Raw genomic sequence first — 27,466 nt, 5'->3', positions numbered from 1 at the left:
CAAACTATTGTCAAGAATCGTGTAAACTTCAATGAGGTCAACTTTCTTCCTTCTCCACCTCTTTCTCCTCTCTCTCTCTCCCTTCCCCCCCCCCCCCCCCCCCAGCCAATGCAATTAATACAGGCTCAACTTCTCTTATTACAGTCCCTCCATATCCAGGATCAGCCTAATCAACTTTCTCTGGATTGCCTTTCATGCCAATATATCTTTTCCTTGATTAAAAGGTGCCCAAAACTATTCACAATATGTGGTCAGATAATTGCCTTTTATTGATTTAGCAAGACTTTCCTATTTTAAACTCTAATTTCTTCTAAATAAAGACCAACATTCCATTTGTCTTTGCTTTAACCTTGTGGTGTATGCTGGTGGATGTGAAGGCTGTCTTGCCATTCTTGTTCAAGAAGCACAACTTCATTCTGCCTCATAATCAGCATTGCTTCAATCCAGTTGACAAATGAGTCAAACATCTGGCAGAATAGAAGTGTTGGATGGATGAATGCTGTCTTAGAACACAAGAAACCAGAGCAGGAGTCATATACACAAATGACCACAAGTGAGATCACAATATCCACCATCTGAATATAAATAACACAATTGATATATATTTATTAACAAGGGATTCTTATGGTGCAAAGATAATGTCCCAAAGTGCACGAGTCCTAGGCAAAAGAATATGCCCTTAGGGCGTCTGGCACCTGCAATATCCTTAGGTGAAAGTTAGTACTGCAGATGCTGGAGATTAGAATCGAGAGTGCAGTGGTGGAAAAGCACAGCAGGACAGGCAGCATCCAAGGAGCAGGAAAATCGACATTTCAGGCAAAAGCCCTTCATCAGGAATGTCTTTTGCCTGAAACAGATTTTCCTGCTCCTCGGACGCTGCCTGATTTGCTGTGCTTTTCCAGCATCATACACTCAACCTGCAATATCTTTGTCCCCTGATCTGGCTACCAACCAGTTATGCACAGTGCCTCAACATGTACATATCTCACTTATAAGCTATCTAAATTATGTGCAGTATCAGTGTATGAGCTGATAGCTAAGAGACCGTGAGAGATCAAGTGTGATAAGTGATGGGGTTTATTCATCATCACTGTCATCTTGCTCTTCCACCTATTGCTCTCTGCCTTGTCTGGGCAGACTGCAGTTCTTGGCCATCTGAAAGGAAAAAGCAAAATAAGAGTTGTGGTGAGAGATGTTCGCATAAATATGCAAACATAAGCAAGGAAATCTCATACTGATTGCCAACCACTCATAACAGCTGAATTAGTAATCTGCTAAACTGACTATCATTAGATGGCAATGAACATTTCCAAAAAGAGAGGGCATAACCATATACTTGGACATTCAATGGCATTATCATTGCTGAATCCCTTGATAGCAACATCTTGCAGGTTACCATTGACCAGAAAGTCAACTGGACTAAACTTAAATTAATGTGACAGACTAGGGATCTTGTAGCAGGTAACTCACCTCTTAAATCTCCAAAACCTGTGCACCAAAAGAAATTTGTGCAACAAAACAATGTGCAATCTCCGATTAGAAAGAATCTTACCACATTCCCTTGATAGTCAAAAGCATCGAAACATTGTCAATTGCTCCATTTTCAGCATCTTAGGATCACTATTGACCACAAATTTAACTGGTCTAGCCACAAATATTGTGGATACATAAGCTGGTCAGAAGCTGGATATTCTGCAATACATGGCTTACTCTGTCTTTCCACCAACTTTAAGGCCCATGTAAGGACAGTAATGGAATACACTCCATGCTGGCATGAGTCCACATCCAACAACATTCAAGAAGTTTAACATCTAGAATAAAGTACCTTGCTTGATTGGCACTTATATCTACCATCTTAAACATTTACTGCCTATATTATCCATGCCTCTGTTACATTTGAAGCACTCAGAATAAATCATTGAGTAATTAATCTCTATAATAAGTGACCCCAGGCTGTGGGGACATAGAATGGTCACCAATAACAAACATAAAATGGCTGTCTGATGTTTGTGATTGTTTCCAGGTGGTTTGTGTGTGAGACATGGAGACAGAAAGAGAAACAAATAGAAAGACTCAGGCTACATGTGAATGAGGGAAGGATGAGTTACAGGAAGAGGAGGCAGCAGCCATTCATACCAAATACCCTGCTCTACATGTAATCGCATCATAGCTGATGAGCTAAATTTCGCACCTCAGTAAGACAGTGACTTATGATCAGAAAGCACCAGAAGAATATTTTAAATATTAAATGCCTTCAGATAGGTAAGGTCAGCCTCAAATTAATAACTAGTAGAATTGATGCAGGAAAACAAGCAGAGCTAGAAAATATTTGTATTTTCAGAAAGATTTTGATGAAATCACATTTACTGTGCAAAATGAAAGCACATGGAATTAAAGGTCAATATACCATCATGGAATGAGAATTGGTTGGTAGACAAGAAACAGGATTAAATAGGCATTTTTCAGAGTAGAATGTGGTCACTAGTCAGGTATTGCAGGGATCAGTGTTTGGACTGCTAGCTATTCACAATATACATAAATTAATAGGATGAAAGAATGAAATGCACTATTTCCACATTTCCTGATGACACAAAACTACATAGAATGGTAAGTGGTGAAGAAGGTGTAAAGATCCTGTTTGTTCAGATAAGTTCAGTGAGTGGGCAAATGCATGGCAGATGCAGTAGAGTATAGATAAATATGAAGTTGGTTAGTTTTGATAGGAAAAACATAATGACAAAGTATTGTTTAAATGATAGATTAGGAAATGTTGATGCACAAAAGGGACCTAGATAGCTCACTGAAAGCAAGCATGCAGTTGCAGCAAGCAGTTGGGTATGTAAATTGCATTAAAGCGTTTGAGTACAGAAGCAAGGAAATCTTACTGTAGCTTACTGTGCCTTGAGACTACAAGTGGAGCATTGTATACAGCTTTCGTTTCCTCATCCAAGATATACTTTCTGAAGTGGGATGCAGCAAAGGCTCACCAGACAGATCCATGGGTTGGTGGCGTTGTTGATTAGGAGAGATTGGGTCAACTGGAGCTATTCACTGAAGTTTAAAAGCATGAATCACATTCTCATTCTTGAGCATGCAAAACGGATGTTTTCCTTTCCACAAGGTGGGGCAGGATTGGTGGTGCCAGCCCAGGACAAGCGGTCATGCTCAGGATACAATATAGGTTGTTCTCGACTGAGAAAGAGAAATTTCATCCTTCAGAGTATAGTGAACTGGTGGAAATGGACCTCTCCCGAAGACTGTAGAGGACAGTTCACAACATATTTTTTTTGACCAGAATGAATCACCACATACAATACAAGTGGATTTATTGAATCTCCATTCTCCGATGATCCACAGTACACTAGTAAAGCCAGACATAGAAAATTGAACTGAAGTATTACCTTCACCCACACAGATTGCAGCAGTTCAAAAAAAGCAGTTTGCTATTACCTTCTCTTAGACAATTAGGGATGGACAATGAATGTTTGCCAGTGATGTCATATTCCAATGAGTGTATAAACAAAGACTGGTTTGAGTCATAATTATATGCAGATAATTAACTTATGCATTAATAATGGAAGTATAATATTGTAAGTTATGCGGAAGATGTTTCTTCAAATTGTGTACGTACCAGAAAAAAACCTTCATACAAAATCATAGGAAAATATAGCACAGAAGGAAACCATTATGATTGTGCCAGCTTTCTGAAAGCGCTATTTAATTAGCCACAATGCTGAGCTGTTTAGCCTGCAATTCTTTTCACTTCAAGTATTTAAAGCACTTGAAGTTTGTTAACATTACAATAAGTGAAACGTTTGGTTTCAATAGAGTCTTAATGATAAATCACGAAGGTCTGTATTATTCCATGAAAAACACGTACTAATCAGCTAGTTTTTTGTAAATAAGTCTTTCCTTTCTGGGAGCAGTTCGACCATCTGCAATTATTACACTCATTAGAACACAAAATATAATCATAGGATGCTAATACAAAACAATCACCTGTTAATCAAAGGAAAATACAATGTAAATATTTTATATCAATTATAGAAAGTTTAATGCATTTACTCTTTAGCTATTGGTCGGCATAACAGCATTTTGGGTTCCAGCCAAACAATCCTGTTTACATTGCTTGGTTCCCGACTGATTTGAAACTTTAACCATTCTGTTTAGGAGAGATCTCGGTTACTTGCTTGAATATACATATGCAAAGAGCTGCCTCTCAAACATTGGAAACAATAACTTGCATTTACAATAACATGAAATGCGATTTGCATAAAAAGGACGGGGGGGGGGGAGAAAACTTTCACATTTTAAGATCGTTTACATTTAGAATGATTGACATTTTCTGCAATGAATAAAGAACCGAATCTAGGTTGCAGTGCGTTGTGTATTATTTGTTCCCGTCCTTGTTCCTGATACGTAGCTTCTCCGCGCCCTCCAATTAGGGAAGGGTAGCACTTCACAATTGAATATCCAATTATCCAGCTCCAAGAGGGCCAACTTTCTAATCTTTTTTTTGCTTAAATATTTGAAATTAGTTTTTAATTAATTGCTTTGGGATTGTTCGCTCTATTTTGGATAAGAGGCTCATGACATACAGAGACTCTCCAGCTCTCATTATAATAGGACTGGGAGAGCTCAACAGCCTTCCAAGGAAGAGAAGTAAAAGATAAGAGCACTATTAGCATCGCAGAAGTCTTCAGGTAAATTCGTTTTGGGTTTAAGACTCGGTTCACATTAGGGTTAGGAATTCCAGCATTAGCGCTAGGGGTCAAGGGATGTGATCTGGACTGGATCCGATAATTGATTAAATGGGAAGTTATGCTTTAAAGTGAGTATTGTAAAACGTTTTATGGGCTCCCCAGTAATCCTAAAACCTGATTCACCCCAATGTAGCTAACTCTGCCTCGCAGTAAATTAACTTTGAAATAAATGCCTGCAAGAGTGGTTAGCCCTTTTTTACAAGTGAAATGTGTTATGCCTGTACTTTTTTCCTGTAATCAAGATGACGATTTGCTGGCCACCATTTGGGGGTGCTCAATAAGCCAGTTAGCACCCGTAGAATGGGCACTTCAACTTAAAAGAAACGTTTTCTCATCAACTTTGAAACAGGTGGGACTTGAAGCAGTGATTTTTAACACCAGTTGTCCTGCATAAGTCAAATATTCCACTGATGGGTCAGTCAACTTCTCCACTTTGTCACTGCAGGAGGGCATATCCTCTTATTAACCATGAGTGTAACTAATGATAACAAATCTATGCAATTTCAGAATGTTAGTAATTGCCTGCTCTCCAAATAAGATCCAGTTAACTTGGTCGCTGGGCCGTAACGTCTGGCTGGCATTAGCAGTTAGCATATTCGTGAACGCCGCGTCAGAGCAACTACTATTACTGCATTACACACTACTATTACTGCATAATTCCGTTCCTGAAATATGGTAGTGTAGAGGGCGCGTCACTCCATAATGCAAAATATCAAATCTTGGACTTCTGTCGACTTGAAAGTCCATAAAGGTTAGCATCACCTACATCTCAATGGATACTCAACATACTGGACCCCTATCTAACCTATTCCGAGATTGCTTCTCGTTGAAACTCTCACCACTACTTCCTCTGATGTGTAACTCGCCTCACCTTCGCTTAAATATCATTGCTTTTTCCCTTGGGCACGTTTAGGTTTTTGCTTCAAAGATCATCAGTTGTATCTGGTTGACCAGCGTTCTTCCTACGTGAAAAGGACAGATGGATGTAAACTATTCGTATATTGTCACTATGTACTACTGCACATGTGTATAAAAATTTAAAAGATAACGGCGCTTCAAAGCTTTGCCTTCAAAGTGCAAATTTCAGCCAGATTGAAAAGTGCATTTGGCCCAAATTAACTGACCAGGAAAGTTTGTAATTAGCTGGATGGATCGACAGCGGAAATTGTTCAAATGTCTTAGTTGCTAAGTAGAGCCTTAATCGAAAATTTCAAAAGAATCCTTATTACATGTTTATCTTGATTGGCTACTGTGTATTGTTAACATTAACAATCATTCTCGAAAGTCTGCATTTAAAGTTGTGTTTCCCTTAGCATTTCGTTAGATTCACATTAAATAGATTTAAAATAAACTTCTCGGTTGTTTTTCTCAAATAAGGAAATAACAAAATTTTGCAGTAGTTTTTTTTTCCTTGAATTACAAATAACTAGAAACAAGAAACGGAACCTAAGAAATTACTTGCAGTTCTGGGAATATGGTTACTGATGTCTGTTCCCTGGTCGAGTGTCCTCCAGCAGGGAATTTACGCAGACGAGTGATGCCATAATCGCATAACTGCTGTACAGTAGCTTCATTGGTGTTTTCCCGAGCATTGCAGCCAATGAAAGAGCTACAATTACCCGAGAATGTTCTCTTCTATTAATTTCTCTGAACAGGTCGATTTGAAACTATTACAAACCTCTGGAACGGGTAGGATTTGAACCGGGCCTCCTGGCTCAGAGATAGACACACCACTACTGTGCCATAAAAGCCCCAGTCATCAACAGTAGTTACATGCTCATCATTAGGCCAGTTTTTTTTTCCATATTTTATTATCGTCTACCATTGTGAGATTTGAACTTGTGTCCCAAAGTATTTTGAAGTTGGAATACTTGCCCAATAATTACCATTACACCATCACCCTCCTCAATGTTTCTTTTTATACCGTTAAAAATCACAACACCAGTTATAGTCCAACAGGTTTATTTAGAAGCACGGCTGCTCCTTCATCAGGTGGTTGTAATTTTTCTAGGGAAATGTTTCTGATGTTTGTGTCGTTTAAGAGGTTGAAAATGACGCAGAGCATGTGGAAATATGTGCGGTAAATAGTTGAGTGTTGTACATTCACTCTAGAACTGTAAGTTGTTTAATGTTATAGAAGTGCACGAAAGAAGAGTTGAAGAATGTGCATTCTTCAGAGGTTAAATCCGGAAGGAGCAGCGCTTAGAAAGCTAGTGCTTCCAAATAAACCTGTTGGACTATAACCCGGCAGTGTGTGGTTTTCAAATTTGTCCACAGCAGTCCAATACCGGTACCTCCAAGTCATGGCTACCATCTTTTTATACCCCTAGAGTGACAATGTTATCTTCAGTTAAAACTCAAATTTCTTTGTGTCTAAACCATCCAATTGTTCGGGAATGCAAATTGATTGCGCAAAGATTTCCTAAGTAAAATGGAAGTGGAGTAAATTTCTGTATAAGAGAGCGGAAAAACCTTGGCGGAAATTCATCCCCACACACATTGTGAGAAACGGGAAGGCAAGTTTTTCGTCTTTATTGTAGAAACGTTAGACATAGTAATTGATGTTTCGTGAATGGAGCAAATATTTAAAACGGAAACTGATTCTCTACTACGCATTTGTTGATTGTATGTTTAGGAGAGACTGGATAATATTTGTGTGGGGAGGGATTTTTTTCTGATGTCTATGTGTCGGTTTAAGAGGTGGAAATAGGCGCAGAGCACGTGCAAATATGTGCGGTAAACAGTAGAGTGTTATGCATTCACTCTGGAATTGTAAGTTGTTTAATGTTATAGAAATGCACGGAAGAGCAGTTGTAGAATATGCATTCTTCAGAGGTTAAATAAGTGATGTGATTCTACTTTCGAGCTTAGTCAACTTTGTTTCTTTGGATTCAATTGCCGCTTTTAATGTGGTTTTCAACTGAGTTATATCAAACCTGTATGGTGTACAGTCATCGAAATCCTAATCTACTAAAAACCAACAGTAACTAGATTATAGTTCATTCACTTTGTGCTGGATGGCTTCATCCACGTTGTTGTATTTCGTTACATAATCTGCAACAGTGAAACAGGATGAGGTCTGATGGATTCTTGACTGTCTTTCGACAGTAAGAAATTGACTCGAACTGTTTCCTATAATAAGTAGCATTTAGCCGGAGTATCATTTCAGTTGCAATGAGATTTACACTTTAGGAACAGGCTTTCAGATTTGTAAAAGTAGTCTACCTACATAGAATCAGTTAACTGGCACCGTTCTTATGAAGTTTCACATTTATAATTTACTAACCATGGCGGATCAAAGCATATTAAAGGTTTTCATACAAATTTTGCATAATCAATTCTTAAATTATGTTTAAACTAGGTATAGAATCTAGTTTGGAAATATGATTCATTCATAGATGGACAATATTCCATTGCATCGATTTTGGAATTTCAAAGGCACCCCCCCCCCCCCCCACCCCACATAATAAACTATCAATACGAAATATCATTAAGATCTATCTCAACCTTATCTGACACAGCTTTCATCGCTTCAGATATTTTCCTTCACAACTTAAAAAAAGTTGGAGATTGAAATGGGTAAAGCCGGTGTAGTTATAATTCATAATTTCTTGGGTAGCTATTTTATTTCCAAACGATGATTTTACTCCCACAGTTAGATTATATGATCTTTGCCCCTGCCTGGGAGCTTAATGCATCTTTAATTTGCTTTGTATTGTATGAATTTATATGTATGCCATTAGGTAACCAGAGATAGACTAGCCTGGCCTAAATGATATTTAAGAAATGTCTTTAGAGCATTGACTAAGTTCTCCAACAAGAAAAAATGATCAATGTAACGTTGTTGTCTGGGGGGGAAAGATCCTCCCTTTCTTTTTCTCTTAATTAATGATTTAACAGCAATTTTCATCTCTGTCCCATACCGATTAGATAGCAAATGTCAGAAAAATTGTTTCTGTACTTTATTTCCATATGTGATGGCGTTGAATTGAGTGCATATGACTGACCTCTGACTTGATACGTTAATCCATCGAAAATAAGACATAATATCTCTCCTTCCTTTAAATTTAGAAATAATGGTATAGAAATAAGGTTTTTATTTTAGAATTAACGTGTATGAGTCATTACCGATAACCGATCGGGATACATAAGGAACAACGAAACGCGTTAATAGAAATCTAATTCTATTCTCGAACCAAACAACGCTCTGTGTTAAATCTCTCATTGTAGCTGAAAGAGTCCATGTTTGTATTTATTCTTCTGCGTCTTCCTACATAATCTTCCTGTTCAATAATCTTGGCCGTGGATGGTATTGGGAGACCGGTCTGGTTTTATCACCCAAAGCATCGCAGCGGCTCACTTTTTTTTCTGCTCCACCTGAAAATAAACCATCAGTTCATCCCAGCCTTGGTTCTCTGTGGTTTTTGTCCATCCAGACCCCTGAAGTCATCCATTTCTGTATTATCTTATTATTTCAATCGATCCTCCAATCAAACTATCATTCTTGTAATAATCACTCTTGATTGTTTTGCGTTACATATATCTGCCACTTTTCTCCTGTGTCCCTGATGTAGACTCCAGCCTTTTATCAGTCTGTCTTTGTACCTGTTCACTTTTCACAATATACGATTCTCCAATTTAACCCATTTACCGCCATTTACCCATTCCATTGTAAATGTAATGCAAATACTTGCTTCATTTTCCAAATAATTTCATTTTTTTAAGAATGACAATTGATGGTGAAGTATATGCAAAATATGTGTAATCTGTAAAAATACATGGAGTCACAGGTGTATGCATGAATACCAAAACATTTTTAACACTGCCAGGGTCGTAAACAATGTGTGGTTATGTGGTGAGAGACTATAATTGTATTATGAAAACAGAATTGAATTGGATGTCCTAATATCGATTCAACAAAAAGGTTAATATTCGGCAGGGCCTTTAATTCGGGTAAAATTAGTGATACTTGGTTCAAGTACGCATAACCTGTAGTGTTTTTTTTCTGCATGAAGATTATAGTTAAGTGGTGCCAGATTTGGACAGCCGACGTTTAATGTTTTAATATCGATCTAAAACTTCCATATTTTTAATCAACTTGATCAAATCTATAGGTGGGACTTGAGCCAGGCGCTTTTAGCCCAAAGGTAGAGATACATGTCAAGCCGGACTTAAGTATACTTAGATATTTTCTAGATCAATGGTGCTGGAAGAGCACAGCAGTTCAGGCAGCATCCTCGGATGCTGCCTGAACTGCTGTGCTCTTCCAGCACCATTGATCCAGAATCTGGTTTCCAGCATCTGCAGTCATTGTTTTTACCTTAGATATTTTCTAGTCAACCTGTTCACTGCTGTTATTATACTACTCTGCGTCAGGTGGGACTTGAACCCGAGCCTCTTGGTCCAGAGGTAGGGATATTACCTCTACGAAATAAGAGCTCATAGTCCAACTGATTTTTTGTGTGCAAGTTTATAATCATAAACCAATTGATTAGCTAATCAATAACATTACAGGCAGACATTAAGTATCCCATAACTTACTAACGCTCCACCCCACCCACCACTATTTTTATTCCTAGTGAGCAGATAAATAAACCCCACAAAAGTCGTTATTGATTGAGTGAAGGCTTCAATTGATTTAGAATTCTGTACGAGTTCTGCTCGATTGATACTTCGCGAAATGATTTACAAATTACCAGGCCTTCTGTTTGAGATGTCTTGCAGCATGGTGTTATATATGATCGCTTCAATTGTGTTTGTGTTAAACTCATGAAAGGCGAATGGCGTTGTTTTCACATTAATAAATAGATTACACCTGGAGAAAGCAGACGAGGTCTCCAAACGAGAGTTCTTCCTCTTATCTATTGGCAAGTTTATATGAAACAGATACTTTGTATATTTCACGCATAGGCTTGTCTTTCTACAAATGGGGCTACACAATTTTACTTGTTGCTTTTTTAAGAAAAAAAAACGTCAAGAGCACATTTTAGTGAGTATCTATGCCACTATAATCTTGTTAGACTGATGAGGACTGCGCAAAAGTAGGTGAAAATTAAATTTAAATTTGCTGTGGAACATACCACGAAAGCCAGTCATCAATCACGTACATGTACCTTTTTTAAAAAACAGGTATTATTTAGGATGTAGGTACTGGGTGTACCAGTATACCACTAAAAAGGCAGACCTACTGCAAACGTTGTGGTTGCCTTGCTGAGGTCTACACTGAGAATTGTTGAAGATGAAATACAGTTTAGTTTCCATTTCGCTGCCTAATATTTACTGCAGGCTGAAGCAAGTTGTCTCGTTAAGTAAGACGTGTTTATTATAACTAATTACAACATAATTACTGCAAGAGTAAAATGGCTTTTTAATAGCGGCCTTTTCTTTTCCTTTCTTCTAAAATGAGAACAAGCTACTTACCAACTTCCCCGCTCCTATGTGACAGCGTGGAGTGATCGTTCCAATGATTTTTTTTTAAATTGGCAATTCACTTAGTCACTGGGCAGCAGCTGTGAAACATGTGAAGGAACGTAAAGGGTGGATGGAGGCCATCTAAACCTGTCCGCACTGTAACATCACTTTTTTAAAAAAAGGTCCGCTCCATACTGCACTCTGTAGAAAATTACATTTTATTCACACTTCGCTGTCTTAAACGCACTTAAGGCTTTTTCTTAAAAATATAAAGAACGCATTCCACTCCGCCTACATTGACAGACCTATTTTGTATGATCGTCATTTTGTTTTCTAAATTCGAGCGGCCGTGCCGTTGTAAATGTATCATTTCGGTCTAACCGTTGCAGGAGACAGACCAATAAAAAAGGCAAGTGAAGGTTTCTATTTTTTTGGCGCAGCTTTAAATAGACTTTGGGAAACGGTTATTGTCGTTTTAAATATGAATTCAAAAAGTTGGACGGCCTCTCTCCGAACTGCGTGCGCGCTCGCGACAAGGACGCCTCCTCTCGCTGATTGACGTTCTTGTCCTCCAATAGAATCGTGTCGTTCCCAACCGTTTGTTTCGTCTCCTCGAGCGTGGGCCAACGCGACTGTGGCTAGTGGGCGGGGCAACAGTTTTGAAAGACAAACACGGCCAGGCGCGCGCTGACGTTGGAGTAGCTCGCGCCCTCATTGGCCGCCACACCGTGGCGTGCTTTTTTTAGTACGCGAGCTGTCAATCATCCACAGAGCGCTAGCCGCTCCAGAGCTCGAGCTCCCCCTCTCCCACACACACTGTAGCTGCTCCTGGGAGTGTCTGGCTCCTACTTAGCGGGCGATAATGTTTTACAAAGCTATTGTTTCTGCAGCTACTGTTATTTTTTTAAAATAAGGCTTTCAAATGCATGTCGGTTCGCTTTTCCTTTGAGGGGGGAAGATAGGTGGTGAAGATAAGGTACAGGACCTAAGCACTCTGGCATTCTGTTGTCAACTCCCCCGCCACGCTAAATCCCCTCTTCAAAAATCACACCCAAGAAGATGCGTTTATCATTTAAAAATAATGTCTTAAGCATCAGAGGCAACTGTTTCAGGGTGCGGATAAAACCCTTGGAATTATAACGGTTTTCTGAAAATATGGAACATTAAACATTTTTACTTATTTCTTTGACTAGGTGTAGCTCGCATCGACACTTAAAAATGCCTCATCTCAAAATAAGCCTTACATTTACAATCACAGAAACCCCGAGATCATTTTCAAATCATTATGCAAACCAAAACATCCCTCAACTTAACTAAGGTAGTAGCACTAGCTACTTTAACGCTTTCTTGGACATTTGCAATGTGAATTAGCTATACACACGTATATTGTACGTTTTTCTTTATTTGAAATCAGGATGCGGGACAAAGTCAGCATCTCTTCACACGTTACAAAACAAAAATGAGGAATATATTCAATATTAAGGCAGAAAATGGCTCAGGACGCTTTCTCTTTCAAGCATAGCCTTATATTATGACAGGCAAAAACGGAAGGGAAAATCTACAATAAAGCATTTACAAATGCACATGAAGAATGCCACTTTGGCTTAACGGAAAATTATCTTCTAGATTTCAAAAAAACAATTCTTTTCAACATAAATAAGTTAGTATAATTTCTCAGTGTCTTTACAAAGTTATGTACACAGGTACATTTTAGATTTTTTTTTATTCTTTTAAACATACAATACACAGGTATTGTAACTTTGCAGTTTCTAAACTGCATTGGAAAACTATACTGCTACTATTCAAGTCATACATTGTCTAACTCTGCGTTTTAATATTTTCCCGTCTCATCCCTCCCTCCCCTCCCCCACCAAAAATGGTTTATGTGCTACAAAAAAAAAACTATATACACAGGTAGTAAAATCAGCCAAGTGATAAAGGAAGAACCTAATTGCACAGCGCTATATCCACTCTAAAATAGGCGGTTTAGTGTTCACAAGTTCAGTGCCTGGGCTCTCCTCACTTGGAGAGATAACGATATGTCTGTCTCTGAGGAGATCGTCCTCGCTTCATCAAGCACTGCCATGGATGAACAAGGAAAAAAGATCTTCATATCTAACAAGGAAAAATACGAAGTAAAAAAGATTAATACAATGTTTGGTAATTATGTATGATTGGAATTACTTAAAATGCTATTTGGCATAGCCACACTGATAATTTCAACTCAGCTGCTGATTACAGGGTACAGTTGGCAAAAGGGTTAAGCAATTGCAATTGGTTATTCAACTGGACGCTGAGCCAACCAATACCATAAGTAGTGTTAAGACTTGTGCACAGATACAATCAAGTTATTATTGTGATATTGCCATATCTCATTTAAAATCTAGCAGCTGGATAAGTTGTATCTTCTGCCTGGAAGTAATCAAAAAATCCATTTCAGTCAGCATGGTGGGACTTTATCCCATTGGACACACAACCACATTTAACTAGCAGCCATAATTTTCAAATGCATAAACATGTATTATTTGGTAATCCAAATATAATTAGGACTGATGCTCCTAGGCTTTTCTTTAAAAAAAGAAACAGATTTGTTTTCTGATGCAGTGAGAGGGGCAAATTGATAAAGTTTGGCAGCATTAACTGAACAGAAAGTCACCGAAATGAGTATGTTAGAGGTTTTGGATCTGACTAGTTAGATCTATCAATTTAAAGAAAAGTCATAACTGCAAAAAAAAAAGTATTTTGACAAAGGATATTTAAAATGTCAGCACAAAAGGTGCATGAGGTATCACATCTTGTGCTATGTGAAACTGACACAAAAGACAAAGTTATTTAGCATATGCAGTATTTCACACAAAGTGGGCAATATTTTCAATGCATTACTTTTACTATGGCTACCAATGTGGACAAGGCCAAGAAATAAGAATAATCTCCATTAAGTTTTACTTTGTTGAGACTAGCCATTTAAAATGTAGCTTCCCCACCCTACCCCTCATTTTGTGCATTGTGTATATATTCCCTCCTCTCATATCTTACTACAGCGCAAAATCATAGGGGAAATTAGAGTCCCAAAATGAGAAACGTTAAACATGTTTGTAAAGCAGCTATTCTACAAATTTGTATTCCATCCCAAGTGTTACTTTGAATGCTGCTTGGATATTTTAGCTGGGGAGATAAAGTACAACTTGCTCTAGTGATCCATTTTTATCGTGATTATTTCTCCTTTTATTATATTTATGATGGACGTTGGCGTAAAGAAAAAAAAATGTTCATTGTATAAAGCCTACAAAGGCACACCACTGTTGTGGTTGCGCACTCCCCCGCGTAATGTACTACATTTTCAGTCAGTCCTGTGACTTACTTTATTGACAAGACTTGGGCAAAGCAATCTACTATATTGGGCAGGGAAAGAAAGGTCACCGAAGACGTTAGGATTCTTGTGCAGAACGCAATAGTGTATCTAGTTATTTGAAAGCAGCTGGAAATAATCACCTGTGCATACGTGTCGTTCAGGAAAATATAGCAAAGAAACAGCAGTGACATTACAACCCTGTATACACTTTCAAACCTGGGCTAGTGAGGCCGATTGATCAATGCAGTCTTGTTGCTAGCTACGTTATAGGATATTTTGGGAGGACACAATCAATTGAAAAAGGTACATCGTAACTACCTTGTCACCTTTGTTTTATGTTTGATGCCCGCTCGAAATCGATTTCTTCGGCGTTTTCTCTAATGCATTTATATTGGGAGAATTTGCTGACCAGTCTGTCTCCGTCGCTGTGTTGACTCTTTTTGCTTCTGGAAATCCATCTATAATCAAGAAAAGCTAGTTAAAAATTGAAATAAGGATGATGGTATATTATGAGGGTCATTCCTACTCCTATTGAAGACTTGTGCTGGTGGGTATTAGTCAACCACATCTCAAGCTTGTTGAACGAGGAAAAAGCCGTTTGCTTCATCTTTCTAAAAGGCCTTTGAAGTTGCAGTAGCCTTTTTCAAACGTAGGGGAACTCATGCTTAACCCCAAACAGACCAAGAACTGCACGATTTTAAAAGCAGGTCCACTGGAAATAAAGGAGTAAACCACTGGTTGGTGGTGAAAGCTTCTTTTTGCGGGAAAAGAAAAAGGTCATAAAGGTCCGTTTGAAAATGGATCCTGCAGCTCCCAAAAGAGAGTGCATCTTTGTCACTTACCGACTGACGCAGCTCGTTTTCGGGGACTACAGCACTGCTCTTTTGAGTCCGTGAAATGTTCAGTTGTCTCTTTAACCACGTCCTTTTGCTCTGAATTCGTTAAGTGCGTGTCCCCTGAATTTCCCAGAGCCAAAGTTCCTACGCAAACAATCGCATGGTTCCCGTTCACATCCACACTGCAATCCGCTGATGACACTTGCTCCCTCGAAGAACCCCAGTAAAAATTAGGCACATCCTTGCAATCCACCGCTTCCCATTTGTAATTCCCATCCAACGGCTTGTCCCTCTCGAAGTCGTAATTCCACCTTCGCCTGTCCTGCTCGCGGATCTCCTTCTGTTTCTTTTGTAAGTCTCGGTTCAACTCATCGTGGTTTACGGGACCGAAAAGGTTCCTGCAGGCTGAGGGTTTCGGGTGCCCTCCTTGCTGAGCTGCCATTCTCTCCAGCGAAGGGCTACCATTAGAAATGCGTACGTTTGACATTTTTTTTCCCCTTCGTACCCCCTCTCACTGCAAATCGTCCGAAGCCTCACAGACAGCAGAACTGCAAGGTTACACGATGTAACAATATCGTGCAATTCTTCAGAAAGCTGCAAAGCACCGAACCACAACAAAAATGCTAACAACAACAGCAGTTTACAACCTATCGCTCGTCAAAACTGATTCTAGTAAAGGCGGAAAAAAAAACTGGCTTTTTTTTTCAGTTACCCAATATGGCGAAGGAGGCTGACGAAGAGGAAACTGAGTGACGGACAGGGAATTTTAAAAAGAGAGCACTCTGCGATTGGCCGAAGTCAAGCTGCCCCGCCTTTGTCCCGCCTTCATGTGTAGGGCTGGGACTCGGGAACGAGCTTGCTCAAGGCTGGGAGCGACCTTGTAATAATCTAAAAACGTTTTGTTTATTGACAAGCAATCTCTCTCTTCCCTCCCCCCACCCCCCCCTTCCCCCCCCTCCTCGAAGGGAGAGTGAGAGGTAGGCGCCTGTGGAGTAGTATTAGCGAAGCGTGAAACCTACTAAAGAGGAGTCAGCTCATAGCGCCATCAACCCGACAGCCGTAGCAAACACAGCCCTCCCGCAGCAAACCTGATTACTCCCACATATTGCATCACTTAGATTCATTGAAGTGACTTTATACCGACTATTAGGAATATAGAAAAAAAACACATGACATCGTAGGAGTGCATTTGGTCCATCGTTTCCCTACCCAATGGATAAGCGCCCTCCAACCTCTATCCCAGCTTTCAAACTCCTGGTCCGCAGCCCTGGACGGTAGGGCAGCTCAAGAGCATATCCGAGTGTTTAGTTTACAAACAAGCTAACCTACAACTCAAAATGAACATTACTAGTTGTCAAAAATCTTACAAATGCAGCAAACACCTCGCAATAAATGATCGAGAGTAATCAGACTAATTAGGAAAGTTGTTCTTACTGTCTGCTCAGACATTCCAAAACTGGAAAATTTTCAGTGAGTTGGATGATTTCGCTGCTGATTGAGCACAGCCGCAGCACGCATGACCAGCCGAGTAACTTTACTGAAAAGTGCTCAAGGGGTTAACAGTGTGTCGGTTATATTTTAAAATCTTAACTGGTTTCCTTTTATGCGACGTAAACATGTTTCTTGGCGGATTTTTTTTTGCTGTGATCTTGGACTTTCTGCCAATAACCGCTTTCAATTGTGCAGTCTATCATTTTTGTGGATTAATCATCTGAAAGTGGACGGGTGAGTGTGCAGAATAAAGATTATTAAACAATAGCGATGTAGTCGAATTCACGAAGTACGGGATTCTCTTTCTATTTTTTAAAACATTAACGTGGGTCAGGTTTTTTTAAGCAGATTTTCATTGTAGACACTGTAGTTTAACTGCCAATTCGTGTCTCCCTTCAGCAATATAGCAGGTGACTGCACACTGAAAGAGTACTAAAAGGGCGCGTCAGAAGTTATATCGTTTTTAAGAATTAAACATAATGTTAAAACACGTCCTGTAGTTGATTTCTCAGCAGTCGTTTGAGAACCTTCTCGGCGTATTAATAGCTCTAACAAGGTATTACGTTTAGGATCTAGACAAGAGAACCAGGGAATGATTTTCGAGATTCAGTAAGTTAAGGGCGACTGTTTCTTTACCTCCAATGCAGTACTTGGGAAACGAAATGAAGACTCGGATCTCACCGTAAAACATGTGTAATTGTATTCCAAGAGAACAGTCAATTTCAGTAAACATTAGGACGTCAACAGAACTGAAATGCAGAGGTCGATCTCAGTGTTTGCACATTAATTGCGCTGTGTTTACTTATGAATTGCTGGGCGCAGCAAAGAAAAATATGAAGAGTCTTCACTACAATAAGTTCGGCAAGGCAAAAGCTGGAAAGTAATTGGTTCAGTGAATATTTTCAGTGTAATGTATCATTGCTTAGAATTGTTTTATTGTGCTTCACAATGTAGTATATTTTAGAATCACTCTTTTGGGGGACACTGCGATCAAAGGGAAAATACCGTATATATCTTTTTCTCACATAAACATGACTCTTTTGGTAAAACTATGGAGTAATTTCTAATGTGTTCCAAGATATACCGGCCAAACAAGACTGACACAAAATAAATAGATGTCTGATTTACCGAAAGCATATTTCCAAGTGTAGTTGCAATCAGTCTAAGTACACAAGCTTTATATCCGCCCCATCTTCAGAGAGCAAAAAAAAAGCCTCGCAGTAAATGCGGAATCACCCATTCTTATCTCAGACAAATTTCAGAGAGGTTATGTTACTCGTAATCAATGAGTTATTCTTAAATGTTAAAGTACAGCATTAACCCCTGTCACTCAATCATCTGAATTGCATAATATTCTGTTAAGTCCTTGACAGCGAAACGGGAACGGAACAGTGGAATGAGGAAGGATATCAAGGGAGTGTCCAATATTTAGCGAGGACTTTGCATACTAAATGCTATGGGCCCACATCGCAGTGTTCTCATATTTGATCTAGCCATTCAAGGGTTGTTTCTCTCTGAAAAGCCATTCAGACAAGGCATTTGGATCGTTGCATTTTGTTGTATCTCAATAGCTATGCTAAATTTTGCAATCATGTACATGACAATTTGTTGCAAACACTTAATGATTGCAATATAGGGAGAATAGAATATGAACGCAACCGAAAAACAAAAAAAGGACAGTAAGAGCTTATATAGGTATATAAATAGGAAAAGGTTAGGAAAGCCAAATGAAGGTCCATGACAGACAGATAGAAGAATTTATAATGGGAATAAGAACATAAAAGAATTTCCCTGAAATAATAGAGTTACAAGGAACTAATGAGAACGTAGAACTGAAAAAAAAGTGTTGGTTGAAAAAAAATGTAGTCCTGGAGAATTACTGGGATTCAGTAATCTACAACCTAGAGTATTGAAGAGGTGACTGTAGAGAGATAAAACGCATTGGTGATTATCTTTCGCGATTCTATCAATTCTGTATAATACCCCCCAAGTTGTAACACCATGACTTAAGAAAAACCGTAGAGAGAAAATAAGTCACCATAGATGTGTTAGCCTGAATCGGTGGTAGGAAAAATAATGAATGCTATAAAACAGCTGATAATCACCCAATTGGTCAGAGTGAACATGGATATATGAAATGAAAATCACATTTGACAAACTTGGAGTTTTTGAGCTTTTTTTGAGTTGGTAGGGGAGAACTAGTGAACTAGTGAATGTTATGTCCTTGGATTCTGAGAAGCTGTTTGATAATGTTCCATGTAGGATGTTAGTAAAGAAAATTAGAACAAGTGGGATAAGGGCAATATACTAGCATGGATTGAATCTGGTCAACAGAAAGAAAACAGAGTAGGAATAAATAGTTCATTCTCAGATTGGCAGGCTGTGACTAGTGGGTTACTATAAGATGTTTGCAATCTATGTCAATGATTTGAATGTGAGGACCAAACATAATATTTCTAAGTTTGCCGATAGCACATATCTAAGTTGGAATCTAAATTATGAGAAGGATACAAAGGCTTCCACAGGATTTAGATAGGCAGAAAGATTGGGGAAAATGTGGCAGATGGAATTCAATATGAATAAATGAGAAATTATTCACTTTTGGTGGCAGTAATGAGGTGCATAGTATTTCTTCAGAGATTGAGTAGTGTTCCCTTTCCAAAGGGAAAATGGGTCCTTGTTCATATCACTGAAAGCTGACATATAAATGCAGCAAGCAATCTGGAAGGTGAATGGTATATTGGTTTTTTATCATAAGAGGATTTGAGTAAATAGTAAAAATGTTTTGGTATAATTGTATTGAATCTTGGTGAGACCATAGCTGAAGTATTATGTGTAATTTGGTCACCTTATGTAAAGAAGGATATACTTGCTGTAGAGGGAACTCCACAGAGGTTCACCAGATTAGTTCCTGTGATGGAGGATTGCTTGAGGAGGCTGGGCCTATGTTCACTAAAGTTTAGAAATATAAAAAGGTGAGTGTGGAACAATGTTTCCCCTAGCTGGAAAAGTGGAAGTGTTAGTCTAAAACAATTACTGCCACACAGAGTAGTGTGCATTACGTTCAAGGCATAGGTTAATAGATTTCATGATACTACTAACATCAAGTGTTATGGGGATAGAGCAAAAAAATTGTATTGATACAGATGACCAGCTATGATCTAATTTAGTGGAACAGGCCTGGGTGAATGGCCTACTCCTGCTCCAATGTTGCCATACACTAATATTTTGGAACATTAGTGCAGCCTTCAAAAATGTCTCAGATTGAAATATAAGAATGAACTAGAGTCAGTCCTAAGCAGAGAAGAAAATAAAACAAGAGAAAGAAAGGCAGGAAGGGGAAACACAGAAGTGTGAGAAATGAAAAATAGGACAACAATCAATTGAGGACATGAGACTGTATTCAAGGGTGTAGAGCTGATGGAGATCATGCAATATGTGGCCAAGATGGGGAGTACAGTGGGTTATTTGATGAGTAGGAGAGTCATTGGAGGGATTTGAAAGAGAATCCAGTTCTTTGCGGCAGTGGGAAGCTACCTGAATTTGATGGGGTAATGGTAACTAGGATTTAGAGTCATAAAGTCATAGAGATGTACAGCACAAACCGATCCTTTGGTCCAAATCATCCATGCAGATCAGGTATCCTAACCTAATCTAGTCCATTTGCCAGCACTTGGCCCATATTCCTCCAAACCATTCCTATTCAAACACCCATCCAGATGCCTTTTAAATGTTGCAGTTGTACCAGCCTCCACCACTTCCTCTGGCAGCTCATTCCATACACACACCACCCTGTGTGTGAAAGAGTTGCCCCTTAGGTCTCTTTTATATCTTTCCACTCTCACCCTAAACCCATGCCTTCTAGTTCTGGACTGCCTCACCCCAGGGAAAAGACTTTGTCTATTTATCCTATCCAGGCCCCTCATGATGTTATAAGCCTCTATAAGATCACCCCTCAGCCTCCAATGCTACAGGGAAAACAGCTGCATCCTATTCAGCCTCTTCCTATAGCCCAAATCCTCCAAGCCTGGCAACATCCTTGTAAATCTTTTCTGTACCTCAGTGCAGGTGATGGAATCACTGTAACATCCTGTGTAATTGTGATTTTTAAATGATAACCTTACTAATTCTATCATTGGAGGAGTGTAGCCATGAATCTATAAACATATGGATTTGGACTTTTATAGGAAAGAAAGGCAGATGGGGAAAAGGCAGACAATATTGTAGAAGTGAAACAAAGGTGCCCTGGTGGGTGACAAATTAGCTATAGGGGAGGAAGCAAAGGTAAAGCTTGAACAATAGAGCATGAGGTAGCAGCCAAGGATAAGATACTATAAAGTGATTGCAGCAGCCATAAAGGATGATTTGGTTCTGCAGGCATTAACTTGGAGAAGATATGTGATCATCCAGGTTTTTATGTTGAATACACAATGGAAAATGTGTATAACCATCATGCTGAAATAATATGATATAATTTATAAAATGGCATGGGTAATTATGTAACCCAGGTTGCACTCGTGATGTTTAGGTATGGAAGGACAAATTTGTTGGATGTTATTATTTACGATGTGACAAGATGGAAATAGAATAAAACAGTGCTACAGACATGAACTGTGCATAGAGGTTTTAGAAGAATATTGTGCCTAACAGTGTTGAATACGTTAGAAAGATTAAAAGGGGTAAATTTTAAAAAAAATAATTGGATTCCAACAGTGTAGACGCAAGCTATTCCTCGAAAGAGATTTTCACATAACCTATTTTCCATCAACACAGTGCTGTTTTATCTCTTAACCTTGTAATTTTTCCCTTTCCAGGTATACTCTATTTCCACTTCTGGTTGCAAGTTACTATTTAATCTACTTCCATCACTCTGAGAAGGAACAATTAGCCACGGTCCTAATTAAATAAAATATCTTTGGTGATTTTGAGTACTATGTATGAAACAGAAGCCTGATTGGATGATTTTTAACATAGAGGCAGCAGCAAAGGCTGGCAAGACCAGCATTGTTCTGACAAAGGGTCACCAAATGCAAGGCATTAGCTCTGTTTTTGTGCATCCCAGTTGCCCTAAAAGGTAATAGTGGACTGTTTTCATGAACTACTGCAGTTCTTATAATTAAGGAACTTTTACAATGTAGCTTGGCAGTGAATTCCAAGATTTTGAATAAGCTATAATTAAGGGGCAGTGATAAATATCAAAGACAAGATGTTATTTGACTTTAAGGGGAAGTTAAAGATGTTAGTATTCAAAAAAAATCTGCTCTTGCCCACCCAGACTTTGCAGGTCGTGAGTTTGGAAGGTAATGCTGAAGAAGCCTTGGCAGTAGTTAATTGGTGTTGAGAGTGGTGCTGGAAAAGCACAGCAGGTTAGGCAGCATCTGAGGAACAGGAGAATCGATGTTCCGGCAAAAGTCCTTCATCAGGAATAAGGCTGTGAGCTGAGAATAAAGAACAATACAGCACAGAAACAGGCCCTTTGGCCCCTCCACATTTCGCCCTCCCGTACTAAAACTGTCTTCACTTACAGAATCCATATCTCTCTATTCCCTTCCTATTCATGTATTCGTCCAGGTACTTCTTTAATGCTGCTATTGTGTCTGCTTCCACCATCTCCTTTGCCAGCATATTCCAAGCACTCACCACCCTTTGCATGAAAAACTTGCCCCTCACATCTCTTTTAAACTTCCCTCCCTGCACCTTGAACCTGTGTCCCCAAGTAATTGACCCCTCCATCCTGAGGAAAAGCCCTCATACTTTCCACTCTATCCATGCCATTCACAATCTTATAAACTTCTATCAGGTCACCTCTCAACCTTCTGTGTTCCAGTGAAAACAAACCCTTTCTATCCAACCCTTCTTCTTAGCTAAAATCCCCCATACCAGGCAACATCCTGTTAAGTCTCTCCAAAGCATCCACCCGTAGTATGGTGATCAGAACTGTATGCAATACTTCAAGTGTCGCCTAACTAAAGTTACATAAAGATGTAGTATAACTTGACTATCCTTATACTCAATGCCTCTTCCAATGAAGGCAAGCATGGCATTGGCCTTTTTTTACAACCTGATCTACATGTGCTGTCATCTTCAGTAATCTGTGGATCTGCATATCGATACTCCTAAGGGTTCTGCCGTTCACTGTATAATTTCCACCTGTACTTGACCTTCCAAAATGCATCCCCTTACTTTGTCTGTATTAAACTTCATCTACCAGTTTTTTTGCCCACGCCTCCTGCTGTATCCTCTGACAATCCTCCTTACTATCCAAAATTCCACTAATCTTTGTTTCATTCACAAACTTACTAATTAGACCAGCTATATTTTCCTCCAAATCAATTATGTAGATCACAAATAGCTGAAGTCCCAGCACTGATCCATGTGGAACACTACCAGTCACAAACCTCCATTCCAAAAACATCCTTCCACTGCTACCCTCTGTCTCCTATGACTAAGTCAGTTCTGTATCCATCTTGCCAACTCATCCCGATACCTTTTGGACATCAAGTTCTTTATGAAAAGCAGGGCAAAAAAAAAGTTTTCTCCACAGAGATTGGTTTTCTGGAAAATAAACACCTTTGAGCAGTGGGTTATTCTTGAAGGCAAAAGGATAATGCGTAGGAGTCTGTTGCTCTGATGTTCTGACATACATAGTCAAATCACTAATCACAGTCAGATCTAAGCCTTACAGCTGCAGTTTGTTGACAGAATACAATTTTGCAATGTTCTTTTAACCATGGTTTCAAAAGAACAAATAGGTTTCACCCTGAAGTGATTTTCTTTTCAGAAATGAAAGTGATCAGCCCTGCATTTTGTTCAAAGTACACTTCCCTCCAAATTAACAAGAATCTCTCCAAGCCAGCCACTGTGCAAAAACAGTCCAGGCAGGGTCTACAGCAAAACAATTATCATTGGTCATATGAGTTCTAGAAGCCTTTTTAAAAGTGCAATTTCACCATGCAAGTTTAATTACCTCTTTTAAAGAAACTACTCCAGGTATGTCCAGAAAAATTGAAAACAATTCCTTTTTCTACAATCCTTCAAAATATAAGTTCTCAAAGAAACATAAAGCATTTATAATAATAGCGAGTAGTTGGGATATGGAATGTATGGCACGTCCATGTGGTGGATGCAGGTTCAGTTGAGGCATTCAATGTGCACGATTGAGGGAAGAAGGCAAGCAAACAGCACTAAGTAATAGTGTTCATTCAGAGAGCCAGTGCAAACATGATGGGCTGAACTGCCTCTTTCTGCCTTGTAACAATCGGGTGTGTGTCTGCAATTTAAGTTTTCTTTCTAAGTCTCTTCTTCATCTAAATTTCTGTCTACCTGTTCAAAATAAAACCTTCTTAAAATTTTTGACTATTTTCCTTCATCCTCCCAACTCTTTCTACTATCACTAATTTTCTACATCTACCTGTCCAGAAATGTTATTACACCCCTCTGGAGCAGGTAGGACTTGAACCCAAGTCTTCTGGCCCAGAGGCAGGGACTGTACCACTGCATTACAAAAAAAGGCCCTCCATTAATCTTTACTCCTTCCCCTAAATTACCTTCACATGTTTTGTTAAATGAAAACTATAAGATGTAAGTGTTGTACTTGCTTGTAAGGGTTTTAATTTTGAAGATGTTACTGCTGATTACATCAATGACCGCTTATGGCTCTGTAGCATGTGGAAAGTTTAGAACTGCAGCCAAGCATGTGTAATAAAGTCAGTTCGTGCAACACTAGTACCTTTTTCTCTGACTCGTATGTGTGGTTGTGTTACTATTATCCAGGTCCAATTATCCAGCTTGCTTCACGTCCTGCTTATGTATGCAGGTAATACAAATCCATATTGTTCAAAGACAAAGGAAATGTCCATCCTATGTTGATAATTCTGCCCTTTTGAATCCAATGAGGACAGTTTCCGTTTCGTTCCTTATATTGTACCTTGCACTAATAACAATAAATTTATCAACCTATTTAATTGAATTGTGGTCTTACATCTTAAACAGAAAAGTAACTAATTAATTTCAGTGAGAATATAGTGTAAAACTACCCATTCCGAAAACAAAAAAAACTATAAAATACTTAGTTGAAACGTAGTTAACTTTAACTAGTGATGTAAACATATGAAACGTAAATAATATTCAGAATACTTTTGCGTAAAGGTTTTAATGAGTTTGTGCCTTGCCAAGTGGTTTTTTCAAAATGAAAATGTTTTGTTTATATTACTTTTCAGCAGATTTGTTATTTAAAGTAGAGGTTTATGGGGTAAAAATTGTCTAATCCCCCAAACCAGACACCAGGATCGCGGTATAAATAACCCGCACCCGTACATGTTGCTGCCTGCTTCTTTGTCATAGATACGTGCAACAGGCAACGCCGACCATGTTTAATTGGCTGCAGCTATCACCATCCGAATATTGCTATCAACTTGTGCCACTAAAAAGCAGCCCGTATTTCTTAAAGGTGAGACGCGTTTTGGCTGCAAGACACGGGGATTGGAGTGATGGTTGGCACCTCTGAAAAGCTGCTAGGAAGGATGATTGAGAGTGTGCACAAACATTTTCAGATACTGCACTGGAGTCCTCATTATCGAAGTGTAGAGATGTTCAGTATCCAGTAGGGGGCAGGAAGACTTCCAAATCAATGTTCAGGAGACAGCGGGAACAGGGACAGGAGTAAATGCCCGGAATTTTGTTACATGAATATGGATGCAATGCAGGGAGGAAAATAAATGATATTGCAAAAATTGTCATGTTGAATAATTCATCTTCAACTTACATATCCTTCCTACTGCAAACTTAGCCTCATCTAGAGCCCAGTTAACTATCCGTCACCCATTAGCTACTTACAAACAATCCTTATCAATCAAACTCAATCCTAAAATATTTTATCTCACCCTCACAAACTTAGTAAAGTTGCAAGCCTAGTGCCAACAACTCTCAGCTGCCATACGTACAGTTAAATCTTGATCATCACATCGCCCAAAAAATTACAGGGCATTTACTGACATATTTTACTCTTTCTTGAAAGAGAAGGTGATGCAAACTGGGAGCTAGCAGGAAACACACATTTTCAAGTGTTTTGAGGACAAATATTGCGTAAGCGTACTCACTACAGTATTTTTTGCTTTTAGTTTCTAATAAAAGGTTTGTTGCAAATTTGATTTCAAAGTCTCTTTCCTTACTCTATCTTATTTTCCTCTCTTTTCCTTCTAGTGTGACTTCTGTCTATTCATTTTTACTTTGGATCACCTTTATAAGACGTCAATATCATTACTTTCCATTATTGTTGCTTATTAAATAGTTGCTAAACTGCTATAAAGTTGCATGATACAAAACCAAACATTGTATTTAACACTATGTAAAACTATTCATTGTCATTTCACTGTATGAAAAATCCCAAAATATGAAGTTTTGTAAAGGCTGTTGAACTTTTTTCCTACTGTGCACAGCTAGTGATTACTTTTTCAATACTCTTGTTAAGTGCAAATTACCATTCCATGTAAATGCTCCATAATTCGCAAATGAAAAAATAATCCAGTTAACATAAACTGGATGTGAACTAATTCCCCATTAATCATAATAATAAAAAATGCTACCAAAAACATTAAGACAAAAACTTATTTCTGATTTTCAAATTATTATTCAGCAAACCTATACACTGGTGGATAAAAACTAATCTTAACCAGTTGAAACTCCTTTGGCCTAGTGGCATCCCCTGCACGCACACAAACTATTGTTTTCTTACTTAAGAAAATTTGTGCCAGTGTATTTAAATATTATGTTATGATAACCTACTGCAGAATTAATTGAATGATTAAATATCGACTGCAAAGCATTGTCTATCACTAGGGACAGATTTAAATTCTTTTGTATTTTCGTTTGAACTTTTTCAATACATTTGTTAGAATCCAATCAACATCGTAACCTTCTCAAGGATAAGTAGAGGAGAGCATCAAATGCTGATCTTGCCAGCAATGCTCAAGTTCCATGAAATAATTTTTTTTTAAATAAAGGATAACAGAATCTGTTAATTGGCTACTGTCAGGCACATTATTTTCCATTATTGTTGGTGATTAAATAGTTGCTAAACTATTCTAAAGTTGCATGATACAAACCAAACTTTCCTGTATTTAATGCTATGTAAAACTATTCATTGTTATTTCACTGTATGAAAAATTCCAAAATATGAAGTTTTGTAAAGGCTGTGCACAGGCAGTGATTATTTTTTCTGTTTACTGCGAATAACCATTCCATGTAAATGCTCTATAATTCACAACTGAAAAATCTTTTTAACATAAATGAGATGCTAATTGTTTAGCCTTCCATCATATTAATAGGTAATTGCTACCATAAAACATTAAGACAAAAAAATTCTGGTTTTCAATTTATTATTCAGAAAACCTAAATATCACTGGATGAAAACTAATCTTAACCAGCTGAAACTCCTTTGGCCTAGTGGCAGAACTTTACTGTGCATCCCCAGCATGCACACAAATTATTGTTTTCTTGCTTAAGAAAATTTGTTCCAGTATATTTAAATTGTTCCACAAGTAGGCAGGTTTCAGTATGTACAATGGGTAAAACTCAAAGCAACAAATTGATCAAACTTTCCTCAACAGTAGTGG

General features: G+C 38.5%; 1 protein-coding gene and 1 long non-coding RNA gene across 3 annotated transcripts; both read right to left on the bottom strand.

Moving 5' to 3' along the window:
• Positions 1-867: 867 nt before the first annotated feature.
• LOC122548045 lies at positions 868-11,919 on the bottom strand. Its single transcript, XR_006311156.1, has 3 exons — positions 11,184-11,919; positions 5,635-5,725; positions 868-1,155 (listed from the first exon to the last, which is right to left on the bottom strand). It is a non-coding gene; the product is annotated as an uncharacterized LOC122548045 (long non-coding RNA).
• A 639-nt stretch (positions 11,920-12,558) lies between these two features.
• Positions 12,559-16,266, bottom strand: cdkn1bb (cyclin-dependent kinase inhibitor 1Bb). Of its 2 annotated transcripts, none has more exons than XM_043686610.1 (3): positions 15,369-16,266; positions 14,853-14,984; positions 12,559-13,289 (listed from the first exon to the last, which is right to left on the bottom strand). In XM_043686610.1, exons 1-2 carry the CDS (start codon positions 15,847-15,849, stop codon positions 14,860-14,862), a joined length of 606 nt encoding a protein of 201 aa, XP_043542545.1. In that variant the 5' UTR covers positions 15,850-16,266; the 3' UTR covers positions 12,559-13,289; positions 14,853-14,859. The 2 variants fall into 2 exon arrangements, with proteins under 2 accessions (XP_043542545.1, XP_043542544.1); XM_043686609.1 differs by having other exon boundaries at positions 14,845-14,984; positions 15,369-16,260.
• Positions 16,267-27,466: the final 11,200 nt, after the last annotated feature.

Source organism: Chiloscyllium plagiosum, unplaced genomic scaffold (assembly GCF_004010195.1).
Source record: "Chiloscyllium plagiosum isolate BGI_BamShark_2017 unplaced genomic scaffold, ASM401019v2 scaf_10957, whole genome shotgun sequence".
Taxonomy (NCBI): domain Eukaryota; kingdom Metazoa; phylum Chordata; class Chondrichthyes; order Orectolobiformes; family Hemiscylliidae; genus Chiloscyllium; species Chiloscyllium plagiosum.
This window is presented reverse-complemented; position numbering and strand designations above follow the sequence as displayed.